Source organism: Nomascus leucogenys, chromosome 1a, assembly GCF_006542625.1.
Source record: "Nomascus leucogenys isolate Asia chromosome 1a, Asia_NLE_v1, whole genome shotgun sequence".
NCBI classification, from domain to species: Eukaryota; Metazoa; Chordata; class Mammalia; order Primates; family Hylobatidae; genus Nomascus; species Nomascus leucogenys.
In genome coordinates, this window is record NC_044381.1 from 84,803,237 (window position 1) to 84,816,981 (window position 13,745).

Sequence of the window (13,745 nt, forward strand, 5' to 3'; positions counted from 1 at the left end):
TTTGAATCTTTGATTTGTAGACTATTAAATATACCATATGCATAAAGTAAGCCTTTAGCTCTAAGGTAAAGATGACAGACACATTTTCAGTTTGTGGCTACAAATAGGTTAAAAATAGTTTTTAATTGTATTAAAAATATAATTTAATGCAGGTTGTTTGAAGCACCTGTCTTCATATGATGGCATTAGAACACCTTGGTGTAATAAAAAGTTACCGTAAAAATAAATAAATAAATAAATAAAAGTACAGCTGGCCATGGGCAGTGGCTCATGCCTGTAATCCCAGCACTTTGGGAGGCCAAAGTGGGTGCATCACCTGAGGTCAGGAGTTCGATACCAGCCTGGCCAACTGGTGAAACACCATCTCTACTAAAATACAAAAATTAGCCGGGCATGGTAGTGGGAGCCTATAATCCCAGCTACTCAGGAGGGTGAGGTAGCAGAATCGCTTGAACCCAGGAGGCAGAGGTTGCAGTGAGCCGAGATCACACCACTGCACTCCAGCCTGGGCAACAGAGCAAGACTCTGTCTCAAAGAAAAAAAAAAAAAAAAGTACAGCTTACTAAAAACTAAAACCCATTATTTTATATCTGCTTTGTAAATGTTACATTGTTCCTCATCCCTGATAAGGACTATATTTCACTTCCAGGAATGAAGGTAACATGCAGACCCTTTACTCCTCAATTCTATTTCCACTTATTTTTATACTAACGATGATCATGCCTACTTAGATCTCTTAAGAAATCCTTAATAGGCAAAAATGACCAGGCTAAGAGGTAAAGGTCTATTCCAAAGTTACGAGAGAGGGAAAACTGACCACTAGTCACCAAAGGCAAGTTAAGGAATTGTAAATTATTAAGAAAAATGAGAGAGGATAGGACCATTAGGTTGGTACTTTTCACACTGTAGGCTGTGACCTATGAAATTTCCCTACCTAGAAGGCTACATTTAAAAAGATGAAATAGGAAAGAAAAATAATCAGGAGTGTGCTCTATGAAGTAAGCATTGTTTTTAAAACTTAGTTTATATATCACATATATACACATACATACGTAAACACACAAATTATATACCTAGGTGCAAACTGGAGTAGGATGTAAAATGCCATTCCTACCGTGAAATATAGTTTTTAAAAAAAGCGTTTGGAAAACACCATACTAGGTGATCAGACTCTGTTAAAACTTAGGCAATCACTTGCTTTTTCCATGTCCCTTTGATTCAGAGGCTGACAGATGGATGAAACTATCCTTGGGTGAAATAAAACCAAGGCCATCACCCCACTCCCAATCTTGGTGGAAGAGGGTAAACACACAAAGCACCCACTGGCATAGGTTGTTACCAGCTTATCTCAGGGATGGAGGGAAGTGCCATACCTGGGGAGGAGAGAGAGTCATTCGCTGGCTCTGCAGCTGAGGCCAGGTCCTCAGAGAGGCTGTCTTTGCAGTCCTGGCACTGGGAGTGCTGGTGTGAGTTTACACAGAGGGCATAGATGGCATACTTCATGGCACAGAAGCCCTGGTAGAGTGTCAGGTTCTGACACTGGCTCAGGTGCTCAGGGACTGCAGCATCAACTGCATCTGAATTACAAAGAGAAACAGGCTGAACTTGAGAGTTAATTAATTCAGGCTGCAAGTATGGGTGAAGCAAAGAGATGCTGTGCCGTACTTAGAGGTCCACTTGTAGGTTCTTACCCTCTCTCCTTTCTGTCGGTCTGATCTGTGTCACTTCTAGGGTTTTTCCTCTAGTCAGTATCAACTTTCAGTTCCCTGCACTGCCTTTCCCCCACTCACCTCCCTTCTACATATCTCATGACTTCTACATGACATTATTGCCCAGGGCCGGGACTTGTACCTGACAGTGAGTGCCTCCTTAAATTTTGCACCTTAAATGTCTCTCTTGCCTCACCCTAGTTGCAGCCCTATTATTGCCTTTTTTTTTGCCTTTTTGAAGTGTGCCCCAGTGGGTCCAGGGATCAGATTTAAAATACTGTATTTCTTTGGAAGGCCTGTATACTTGCATGTAGGAGCAGAGTTTCTATTCCTACAGGAAATCTGCTAAACAAGCTGCCTATCTTTCCAGAAAAAAAAACATGGAATGTAATAACACTGGTTCTCCAATTAGTAGTAGGTCCTTTTGGAAAGTAAAGCAACATCCAGGCTAGGAAACCTCAACTGCCATATAAGAAAGTTTGTGTCTCTCAAAGGTAAGTGTCTCGGACCTGTGTGGCAGATTGTGACTATACAATGATACGTTTCTTAAGAACAAAAAGAAACGTATACATTCCACAATGTATACATGCATCAACACATCACTTGTATTCCTAAAATAGATACAATTATTATTAGTCAATTAAAAATAGGGTAAAACTATATGGGCTGTAGTGATAAGTGCCTGTAGTCCCACCTACTGGGGAGGCTGAGACAGGAGGATCACGTGAGCCCAAGAGTTTGAGACTAGCCTGGGCAACATAGCAAGACCCCTTCTCAAAAACAAACAAATGAACAAAAAACCATGGTGAGAATTCATCTGAAAGGGGAGGGAAGTAAGATAAAACTTAAAGAAAAAGAGCTTTTTAATAGGGCCTTGAATTTAAGCAAAGATCTTAGGTTAAAAAAAGGCTTTGTTCCTGTTTCAGACAAGTCTTCTCCTTTTATTGAGACGAAGTCTCCCTCTGTCCCCCAGGCTAGAGTGCAGTGGCACCATCTTGGCTCACTGCAACCTCCACTTCCCGGATTCAAGCGATTCTCCTGCCTCAGCCTCCTGAGTAGCTGGGATTACAGGCACACACCACCACACCTGGCTGATTTTTTATATTTTTGGTAGAGACGGGGTTTCACAATGTTGGCCAGGCTGGTCTTGAACTCCTGACCTCAAGCGATCCACCTGCCTTGGCCTCCCAAAGTGCTGGGATTACAGGCGTGAGCCACTGTGCCCAGCCCAGGCAAGTCTTTCTTCTAAACCTCCTGATCTGTTACATGGAGTATGAAGCAGACATGGGAGAAAAGGCACAAAACATGCTATCAGAAAGCTTATAAAACATGAAGCCACTCACTAAGAATTTGCATAAACACTGACTAACAATGCTGTGTATTCAGAGGGCAATTTCTAATTCTGTTTCACTGGAATGAGGCTGTAGTAGTGGTTCCTGTGATGGTTCCACAAGGACAAAGAATGCAGGATCATACTCACAGGATTCCCAACACCTCACCAAGAAAGAGGAGGAATGCCCTATATCCTATAAACTGATTAGGACAAACATCACTCATTTAGAGGAGCCCTCCTCACCACCCTCTTGAAAGATCTCAGCAATCACATCTGGATAAATCTCATGCTGGAAGAAATGTGTAAGAATGTCCTAAGAGGAAATCATGGCCAGGTCATTCCATTCCAACTCACCAGGCTCTTGCTGGGGGTCCTTGGCTGGCACTTTCTGTAAGAGCTTGAGAACATCCTCCTCCCTGAGGGCTGGAAGGTTTGTAAGGTGATGGAGAGTGTAGAGCACTGAGTGGCTGTCTCCACCGTGTAAATGACACAACAGATCTCTCTTTGGTATGGGGTTGCTGAATGAGAAAGTTGGGAGGATGGAAGAGAGGAGGTTTATATTATTGCTTGAAGAAAGATCAATCTCCATTCCCTCTTGTTCTTCCTCTCTGGACCATAATGCCACAGGTTTCACTTCCCTACAAACTAAATTTTAGTTGATTTGGGACTGAGCATAACATTTATTTACCCTCAGGGAAGTACATCTATCAAACCAGCTCTAGTTGTCTAGAAAGGGCCTAGAAAGGGCCTTTCAGATCAGTAGGGTCTAGAAAGGTCCTACAGATTGACTTTTCTAATTTCTACACCCTCTCTAGCTTCAAATGAACACAAGTTTCTCTGGCTGTACTTTGAGTAAGAGCCCCTTGCTACTTCCCCTTCTGCCCACTCTACTTCAGAAAGTGCTGGTGAAGTGGGTGAAGAACAAGATAGAAACCTAGGTCCAGGCTAAGTTACCAGAGATACACAGGGCCCCATGCACAGTTCAATAAGCATTTGTTGAATAAAAGCATGATCCAGGATAACATAAGACCAAGAATGTGGATGACATTATGAGCTGTGTGACTTTGGATAAGTTATTTTATATCTATGGGCTTCAGTTGCCTGACTTTTATAATGAAAATAATATTAGTATCTACCCATAGGATTATTGTGAGGCTTAATTGAAATCATCCATGTAAAGGGCTTAGAACAATGCCTGGCTTATGGTAAGTGCACTGGAAATGTGAGCTATTGTTCTTTTTATTACTGTCATCCTAAAATTATCCTCTAGTTATGACCTGATGGTCATGGTGAAGGTAATAATTACTTGTGTTTCTTTCTTGGTTTAATAGCTGGAACAATTTTTAGTAGCTGGTCAACATTGCCAACTCAAAACATTTATGTGGAAAACGCCTTGAAATGGCCACACATGCGGAGCACAGGGTCAGCTGTGCCCTGTGGTGGGCAGGCGCTGACTGCACAGGGCCATACCTGCTCTGCTGTATGCACCACTCCAGGACCTCCAGGTGAGCCCACAACCCATCACAGGCATCCCTGAGGAGCTCATCACAGCCTGGGTCCTATGTTGATATGGGAGAAGAAAGAGATGCTGATTCAGGAACCTGGGGTTAGAGACTGTGACTGATTTTAGGGCTCTGCATTCAGCCTCAGCCCAAAGCCCTACAGCTCTCACTTCCAGAGCAGCCTGGGATGCTAAATGAGAGTTACCTGGGTCCTGTGCAGGGTCTGGAGCAGCCTCTTGGCTGACTCTAGGCTCTGGCAGTGTGTCCAGCCCAGGAGCACAAGCAGGCAGCTGAGGGGCCTGAATTCTCTATCGAGTAGGCAGCCAAGATTTGGGAAGTCTTCTTCTTTCAACAATGTTAGTGCTGTTACCTGTAAGTCAAAGAAAGCTGTTATAGGCATCTATGTGGATGAGACAGAATGGGTTCTAGCTTACTGCTCTTTAGAGAAAGAAGTATTTTAGTACAGCAGGGAGATTTCTGACAATAACAGGAGTGGTTGGCTGGGAGTAGTGGCTCACACCTGTAATCCCAGCACTTTGGGAGGCCAAAGCAGGCAGATCACTTGAGGTCAGGAGTTTGAGACCAGCCTGGCCAACATGGTGAAACCCTATCTCTACTAAAAATAGAAAATTAGCCGGCATGGTGGCACATGCCTGTAATCCCAGCTACTCGGGAGGCTGAGGCAGGAGAATCGCTTGAACCCAGGAGGCAGAGGTTGCAATGGGCCGAGATTGCGCCACTCCACTCCAGCCTGGGTGATGAGGGAAACTCTGTCTCAAAACCAAAAAAACAGAAGTGGTGAATTGAGTAAAATAAATGTTTATGAAAACACTAGACTGCTCCTTGAAGGCAGAGACTGACTTCTGTTGTAACTCCAGCTCCTATTACAGTACATGGCACACAGGATGAGATTAATAAATATCTGCTGAATTAAACTGAAGCTCAGTTGCAATCTGGAAGGAAAAGATTAAAGTAATTAAATTCTCCTGTCAGCTAGGCAACATATTGTTGCCACTGCGTTTTCTTTCTTGCATCCTCCAGAAAGCACACACATATACAACATTTTAGTTTCTGCCAAAGGACCGACGTAAAATGACTGCAACTGTAAGTATGAATGGTGCTGATTCTCAAGAGTCTCCTTTCCCATGGGACTGTGGGAGGGAGAAAACCAAATGACTCAACACTAATTAGACTGCTTTATGGTGGCTAAATGAGTGTGAGAGAAATAAGAAATGAAAAAGTCTGGGGAGAATCCCTGGGTACCTCTGTGATGAACAATTAAGCTTGACTTACCAGAATCTGCTCGAGGAAGTGTTTGTTGTTGCTCAGGCAGTAGAAATAGGCCACTTTCCAAGCCTCGGCTGGGTCGGGATTGGAGAACAGGGCTAGCATTGCCCGCTCAGGATCTAGATGATCCGGTGAGACTGAACATCAGACAAGACGGTTATCAGGAAACCAAGAGCTCTTCTTTTCTAAGCTAGAGCTCATTTGAACAACCAAGTGATGTGAGAGTTTGCTCTTTTAAAAACTTAGGCTGGGTTTTCCATACTTTATCTTAAAGAATCTTTACTTCCCTTGGGAGCTTCTGAAAAGCTGTTTCCTGCTATTGCTTATTACTTTATTTTTTTTCCTCCCAACACCTCTATCTTACACTAGAAAACCTATACTTTTATTTACTTATTTATTTATTTATTTATTTATTTATTTGAGACAGGGTCTCACTCTGTCATGCAGGCTGGAATACAGCGGTGCAAACAGGGCTCGCTGCAGCCTTGACCTCCTGGGCTCAGGGATCTTCCTGCCTCAGCCTCCTAAGTAGCTTGGACCACAGGTGTGTGCCACCATGCCTAACTAATTTCTAAACTTTTTTTTGTAGAGATGGGAACTCACTATGTTGCAGAGGCTTGTCTTGAACTCCTAGCCTCACATGATCCTCCTTGCCTTGGCCTCCCAAAGTACTAGGATTACAGGCCTGAGCCACCATGCCAGGCCTGTACTTTTACAAAAGAGCATCATACCCATTTTTGCTTAGCTGCCCCTATTAGATGTCCTGAGCCACATGGAAGGAACCAGTCTAGAGCCTCCAGCAAGGCTGGGCATACTGGAATTACTGAAACTAAAGGAGCAGCAGCAAAGGGAACACACCTTTTCCCGAGGCTGTAGCCCTCGGTGGCTTTTCTGTGACCTTCTCTGCATAGGTATGGCCATACAGGGACAGCAGGCCCCGGCTGGCCTTGTGCAGCAGGCAGCTGAGCAGCCGTTCCTCCTGCAGGGGACTCCCCTCAGTCCTGCAGGCCTCTAGTAGTTCCTCACACAGGAGACGCAACTCAACCCCAAGTGGTTCTGCAGGGCAACGCAGAGTCCGCAGGGCTCCATAGATGGCATCGACTACCCCAGGGGGCACCGAATCAGGGCCCCGCAAAGCCCGCAATGCCTTTCGAATGAGGTCCACCAGTGCATTCTGCAGAGGCCACTGACAGAGGCCAGTGCCGTCATCCTCCCCAAGCAGGAGCTCCAGCAGGGCCTGTGCTGGCTGGGGAGACTGCCTCAGGAGATCCCAGAGCACAGAGACAGCTTCGGAGCTGAGACGAGGAGTCCAGCTCTCCCTCCTCGGATTTCCGTCAGGCCCGGAGCCTATTGCACCCTGTGTTAAGGTCTCATACAGCTCCTATAATGGAGGATGAAGAAAGAGATGGGTGGTGGGCATGCCTGGAATGGTATCACTTGTGTGCCTTCATGCTTTCCTCTTTTTCAGTTTACTTATACAATAGTAGCAGCAGCAAATACTTATGTAGTAGTTACTATGTGTTAGACATTGTTCTAAGGCCCTTTACACAGAAATATCAAATTAATCCTTACAATAGTCTTCAGAGGAAGACACTACTATTACTCCTATTTTATAAATGAGGAGTTGGAGGCTGGAAGAGATGAACGCAATTGCCCAGGGCCTCCATGCTCCAGCTAGTCCCACCTCACTGCCTCCAAAATGTGTACTGGTGATGTGAATCAAGGTCTGCCAACTCACAGACCAGGTAAGACATTATGCCCATCTAAAGGCATTTACATTCAATTTTTAAAAGAATGTCAGTTTTTCACCCTTGATCTAAATTCTAGCCATGCTTTCAGTCCATTCTTTCTCCTTCCATAAAAACCTTCTCCAATACCTCCAACCCATACAACTTCAATGTACTTAAAATTAGTACCATATGATTTAATACATAATAGTGTGTATTTAGTCCTTAATAGTCCATAATAGTGTGTATTTTAGTCCTTCTTCCTCAGTCACCTAAAAGCAAGAACCTCTAGAGCCTATCCTCTGTTTGCAGGGTGAGGGTACAGGGAAAGAAGGGGGTGAGAAGTAGGTTATTTCCCACACTTGAGCATCATGCCTATAGATGGTGCTCAATGATGCCTCTTCATTAATTGCCTCAGAGATGGACTGCAAGGCCATGACTACTTTACCTAATACAAGTGAAAGTCCCTCTCTTAAATCCTACTGTAAATATGTCTTTAATTAACTGGTGTCAGGGTCATTAAAAAAATAAGTATTGGGACTCAGAGCATATCTCAGGCACTAAAGTAGTAACTGACACATGCTATAACGATATAATTAAGACTTAATTTGAATCTACCCCCAGAAGGTTGTTATGAGAATTTAACACATTCAGTGACTGTTATAGAAAAGATAGTCAACGAATTCTAGTTCCTTGTCCCCTTCATATTCCCTGCTATCTACTAATAAATCTTTAATTCCCAGTTATACTTGGTACTTCTGGACAACCACCTAAAAAATTCTAAAATCATATAAGTTTACCCTAACTCTAAACTCTCCTCAAAGGAGCTTCTGTGTTGCTTTGCCTGAGAACAAAGTATGGGCAACATCTTGGAGACCTCTTTCTTCTGGGTCCCTGGAAGCTAAGCTGCTTGAGTGACTGTCAACCCTGGGCAGATGGCACCAGGGCCCTCTCTCACCTCGAGGATGTTCTCTGGAATGTCACCTTGGAGGTCTTCTGACAATAAAAGAAACTCAAGCTTTCTCCGGAAAACAACTGGGAGTAACTTCTAGAAGAATCAAAAGAACGAAGCATAGAGATGAGATATATGTTTTAGTTAACAAATTATAATTAAATATTTCTGTCCAGTTATCCAGTTAGTCTTATTTCTGCTATTTCTCTAAGATGAAGCACTCTTTTTTTTTTTTTTTTGAGACAGAGTCTTGCTCTGTTCCCCAGGCTGGAGTACCGTGGCATGATTTTAGCTTACTGCAACCTCCACCTCCCAGCTTCGAGCAATTCTCGGGCCTCAGCCTCCCGAGTAGCTGGGATTACAAGTGCGCACCAACACGCCCAGCTAATTTTTATACTTTTAGTAGAGACGGTGTCACCATTTGGCCAAGCTGGTCTGGAACTCCTGACCTCAAGTGATCCACTCACCTCAGCCTCTCAAAGTGCTGGGATTACAGATGTGAGCTACTACGCCTGGCCTCTCTAAGATAAAGTACTTTTAAACACAACATTCCTGGATATGTTTTCAGATGCTATTCTTTTTTTTTTTTTTGAGATAGAGTCTCGCTCAGCTGCCCAGGCTGGTGTGCAGTGGCACGATCTCAGCTCACTGCAACCTCTGCCTCCTGGGTTCAAGCGATTCTCCTGCCTCAGGCTCCCGAGAAGCTGGGACTATAGGCGTGTGCCCCCACATCTGGCTAATTTTGTGTATTTTTAGTAGAGATGGGGTTTCACTGTGTTAGCCAGGATGGTCTTGATCTCCTGACCTCGTGATCCGCCTGCCTCGGTCTTCCAAAGTGCTGGGATTACAGGCGTGAGCCACCACGCCTGGCACGGATACTATTCTTTGTAAACAAAAATAGCTAAACTTGGACATACACTTCTCTTAAAAACTAATACTTAAAGCCCACACCGATCAGCCGTAAGTTCCAAGGTTTGTTCATTTCATTAACCTTTTTTGTCACTTGAGGTCTTTCCCCAAGAATCTCTCTTACTGTGTTCAAAACACCCAGTTGTGGGTAAGCCTGAGAAGGTATGGCCCACATGATCCTCCTTTGGTCCAAACCTCTGTTTTTGTCATTCACTATCCTTTGCATAGCAGTGAAAGAAGAACAGTAAAAGGGGAGAAATCCAATGTTTATTAAACACTTATTATATGCCAGTACCTCACAGGTACTGTGTGCCATATTTTATTCTTAACACATTTAATTTCCAAATCAAACAAAACTGTGGCACATTTATGTATTTTTTACAAATAATCTTCACTAGAGGTAAAATGGTTAGGAAGCATTTTTCCCAATTTTTTCAAACAAAAAGGAAAAGGTGATCCCAGTGTTTGTTAATGAGACGTGCCATCAGAGAGGTCTAATGCATATAGAGAAAGGCTTTGACTCTTCCTGCGCCTGCTCGTTTCACAATAACTTACCTTCACTTGGTCTCTAACACTCAAATTGGAGTCTCCCCTTTTCCAGGCACAAATAAAAATAGCAAGAGTCTGAGACTTATCCTGACAAACACTGCCTTAAATATGAGACATCTGTCAATCTTGCCTCTGGTTAAAGCTTCCCAAAGATAAGTTTTATTGGAAGGCAAGGAACACCTGCAGGGACGTGTGTGTGTGTGTGTGTGTGTGTGTGTGTGTGTACATGCGTGAGGAGAGTTTAGAGCACAAGACCTAACTATCTCCATTCATGTACCATTCATCACATCAGAGGCTAACATGATCTAATGTGTTCTTGGTCCAAAATCTTATTTCTTCTAACCATGTACTTCCCTAATATGTGCATCAAGGCCATGTGAATGCTTGTATAATGCCTGTGATTGGAAGCTGGTGGGTAAAATTCATGCTGGGAAGCTGAGGATTAATGCTATATATATTCTCACTGAAGGAGAACAATTATGAAAACTGTAGTCTAAGGCCATTCATTCAGACCATTTGCTATGCACATCTCTATGAATGTATACCAAATGTACTTTTTTCTAAACTGTGTTTTTTCCCATACAGCAGACCATGAGCACTCTATGTTAGTGAAAACTCATTTGCCAAATACTTTTGAATAGTGGCATAGTATTTTACATATAGATATACTTCCATTTATTAACCTGTCCTATACTGTGGACATGGGAGTTGTTTCAGTTTTCCTCTAATAGAAGTAGCATAGACGTGAACATTTCTGCAGCTAAATCTTTGTATAAATGCTTACACATGTAGAGATACATCTCTGCAAGATTAAAAGGCAAAAGGCAAAACTGGATGGAGGAAAGGGAAAATAGAATCACTACTTCATCTAATAATTAAAAGGGAAACTTTTGGCAAAAGGTGGGAGCCTGGAAAAGGACAGGCAGCCAGTAAATTCCTAGATGATGAAGGCACCTTCAGGATAATGACTGGACTTGGAAAACTACCCCAAGAATTCACTGGATGCCATGGTGCTTAAATAGTTTTAAAGTTTTATGAAGAAGTAAAATAGTCCCACAACTGTTTAAATAAGCAAGTCATTGAAGCTTTAAAGACCAAATAATCTCTCTGTGAAGCTGGGAAAAACAAGAACGGGAAGTGGAATCCATCTCCTGACATAGTTGAGCAACTGTCTAGAAAATAAGCAACCATTCAGACATAAAGTAAGCAAATAGTCTCTACTGAGGGGAAAGTTAATTTGATTTGACAAATTCCATGTTTGTACTAGAGAGATCCTTAATCAGTAACAATAGTTCTTTTTCTCTTTGAAGATACTATTGTAACTATAGGTTACTATTTTAGCTCAAGTTTTCTCTTTTAAATCTGAAACCATAGCCAACTCTTAACTATGCCGGGTTTCAATAATTTTCAATCTTGTTTTTCTTTCTTCTCACTCCTACTAGTCTTTCTGTCATTTTTCTTTCCTAAACAATTGGCTAAATCCTGGATAAGAGATACATTCAGATTAGCAATTTCTGTTACTTTTTGACAGCTCTGTGAGGAACGATAAATATCATGCAAAAGTGGAACTAAAGACAAAATTAATTCTGGGGACCAAGAGGAGCAAAAATTTAAAAAACTGGCAAAATTATAGACATTTTAAAAAGTAGAATTTGTGGTTTCTTAGTTTTAAGTCCATCTGGGCTAAAAAAGTAGTGTTAAGGTGGAAAAAGCAGAGGATTGAGGTCAGAAGATCTTGGTTTCAGCACCAGCTCTGTCCAATAACTTTACAGAGTGTCCTTGGGCCAGTCATTTCTAAGTTAGAGGTTCTTCACTTAAATCTCAAAGTCTGAGGTTCAATATGAAAATGTCTCAGAGTAATTCTTTTATAGATATAAATTTCTGATAACACATACTTCTAAAAGGACTTTTAATGGAAGTTAATCTTTAAAAAAGGTAATTCCTTACCAGGTTTTTTTTTTCAATATTAATTTGCTTATTTGTTTTTATATCTGGTAATTTTCTGTTCAATTCATGTGAATTATTAAACTACAAATTAATGGAATTTGAATCTATGAGATGTCATGGAATTAGGCTAGTTAAATATGATTTTTGGAAGAAAAACCAAGTTTTAGCTCAGCCCATTCTCTATTACTTAAATATTGAATAGATCCAAATGTTACAGATTCATATTTTATTTGCTATTTTGTTACTTTCACTGAGTTTCCAAAAGTTCTCTTTAAGCACAAGACTCATGGTGTATTTAACAAATGGTAATATATGCCAATGTATATTAGTGCATTAATGAATGAATTTAGGTAAGGAGACAGCAATAAAAATTTAAGCCATTCTCTGAGAATAAGTATGATGAATTTAATAATAAAGGAAGTAACAGACAGAAGGGAAATCCCACAACTACTTTCAAGTTCTTCTCAGTCCTGGCCTCGGGGGAAAATTTAATATAAACCTACCTACCTTTTCCCGGGCCAACCATTTCTCCAGTACAAGAAGCCAGACCCAGGCTAATCTTTGAGGGTTGATGTCCTGCCCACATCTGAAAAAGGTAAAAAGAAAGACTTGTAAAAAAGAGTTTCTACTGATCTTTCATCCTTTGTCATCCCAGACAGATTTCATTGCTCATTCTGTTTTAAACCTGAACAGGCAAGACATTGCCCTAATGAGATATTTTTAAATGTATATGACAGTTCAATAAAACACTAGAATCAGGCCAGGCAAGGTGGCTTACACCAGTAATCTCAGCACTTTGGGAGGCTGAGATGGGTGGATCACCTGTGGTCACGAGTTCGAGACCAACCTGGCCAACATAGTGAAACCCCATCTCTACTAAAAATACAAAAATTAGCCAAGTGTGGTGGCAGGCGCCTGTAGTCCCAGCTACTCGGGAGGCTGAGGCAGGAGAATCACTTGAACCTGGGAGGCGGAGGTTGCAGTGAGCCTAGATCATGCCACTGCACTCCAGCCTGGGTGACAGAGCAAGACTCTGTCTCCAAAACAAACAAACAAACAAATTAGAACCAGAACAGAGCTAGCAGCTTTCATAAAAAGGCTTAATCTCACCTCTACCTCCCTATCTTAGTTTAAAACAAAATAATATTACAGAGAAAACCATAATAGCTAATATTATCTAAAGCATATTTTTAATACAGAAAGTGAATCAGATAGTCTTAAAAAAGGAACTTCATACAAATTTATTTTTAACTATATGCTAAAAACAGGACTTTAGGAATTCATAAGCCTTTCTTTGAAGTTAGGAATTTAGACGGTAACTGGCTAGATCTTAAATTAAAGGAGAAAAAGAAAAGGAAGGGATCACTTAAGTTTCTCCATCGTATATGTGCTAATACAATATGTAAACAGTATAGCATAACAGTCAAAGGAAGGAAAACCCAAGGAAAGACTTAAAACAGTACATTTGACTCCTACATCACCAGCGGTTACTAGCATCAAAGGAGGAACTTCACTGAAAATCGAGGATGGAGAACTGTGGTTGCCAGGGAACAAGGAGGGGTTGTTGTATAAATACAAAGAGGTAGCACCAAGGAGTGAGGGAGTTCTTTTGTGATAATGGAACAGTTCTGATCCTTATTACAGTGGGATTACATGAATCTATATATGGATAAAACTGCATAAAACTACAAATGAAAAAATGAAGGCAGATTAAGAAAATGCTGAAAACCAAATAAACTCTGTAGTGTCATTAAAAGTAATGTACCAATGTCAATTTCATGGTTTTGATATTGTACTACAGCTGTATGAGACGTCGCAATTGGGGGAAAC

General features: G+C 41.7%; 1 protein-coding gene across 1 annotated transcript in view; it reads right to left on the reverse strand.

Moving 5' to 3' along the window:
• Positions 1-13,745, reverse strand: part of ZFYVE26 (zinc finger FYVE-type containing 26) — a 69,557-nt gene that overhangs the window by 54,522 nt on the left and 1,290 nt on the right. Inside the window, exons 3-10 of the mRNA XM_003263599.3 lie at positions 12,423-12,501; positions 8,517-8,606; positions 6,690-7,212; positions 5,838-5,968; positions 4,750-4,914; positions 4,513-4,601; positions 3,397-3,560; positions 1,374-1,577 (exon numbers count right to left, since the gene is read on the reverse strand). Of these exons, the coding sequence (XP_003263647.2) occupies positions 1,374-1,577; positions 3,397-3,560; positions 4,513-4,601; positions 4,750-4,914; positions 5,838-5,968; positions 6,690-7,212; positions 8,517-8,606; positions 12,423-12,501 (1,445 nt within the window). The remainder of the gene's footprint in view (positions 1-1,373; positions 1,578-3,396; positions 3,561-4,512; positions 4,602-4,749; positions 4,915-5,837; positions 5,969-6,689; positions 7,213-8,516; positions 8,607-12,422; positions 12,502-13,745) is intronic.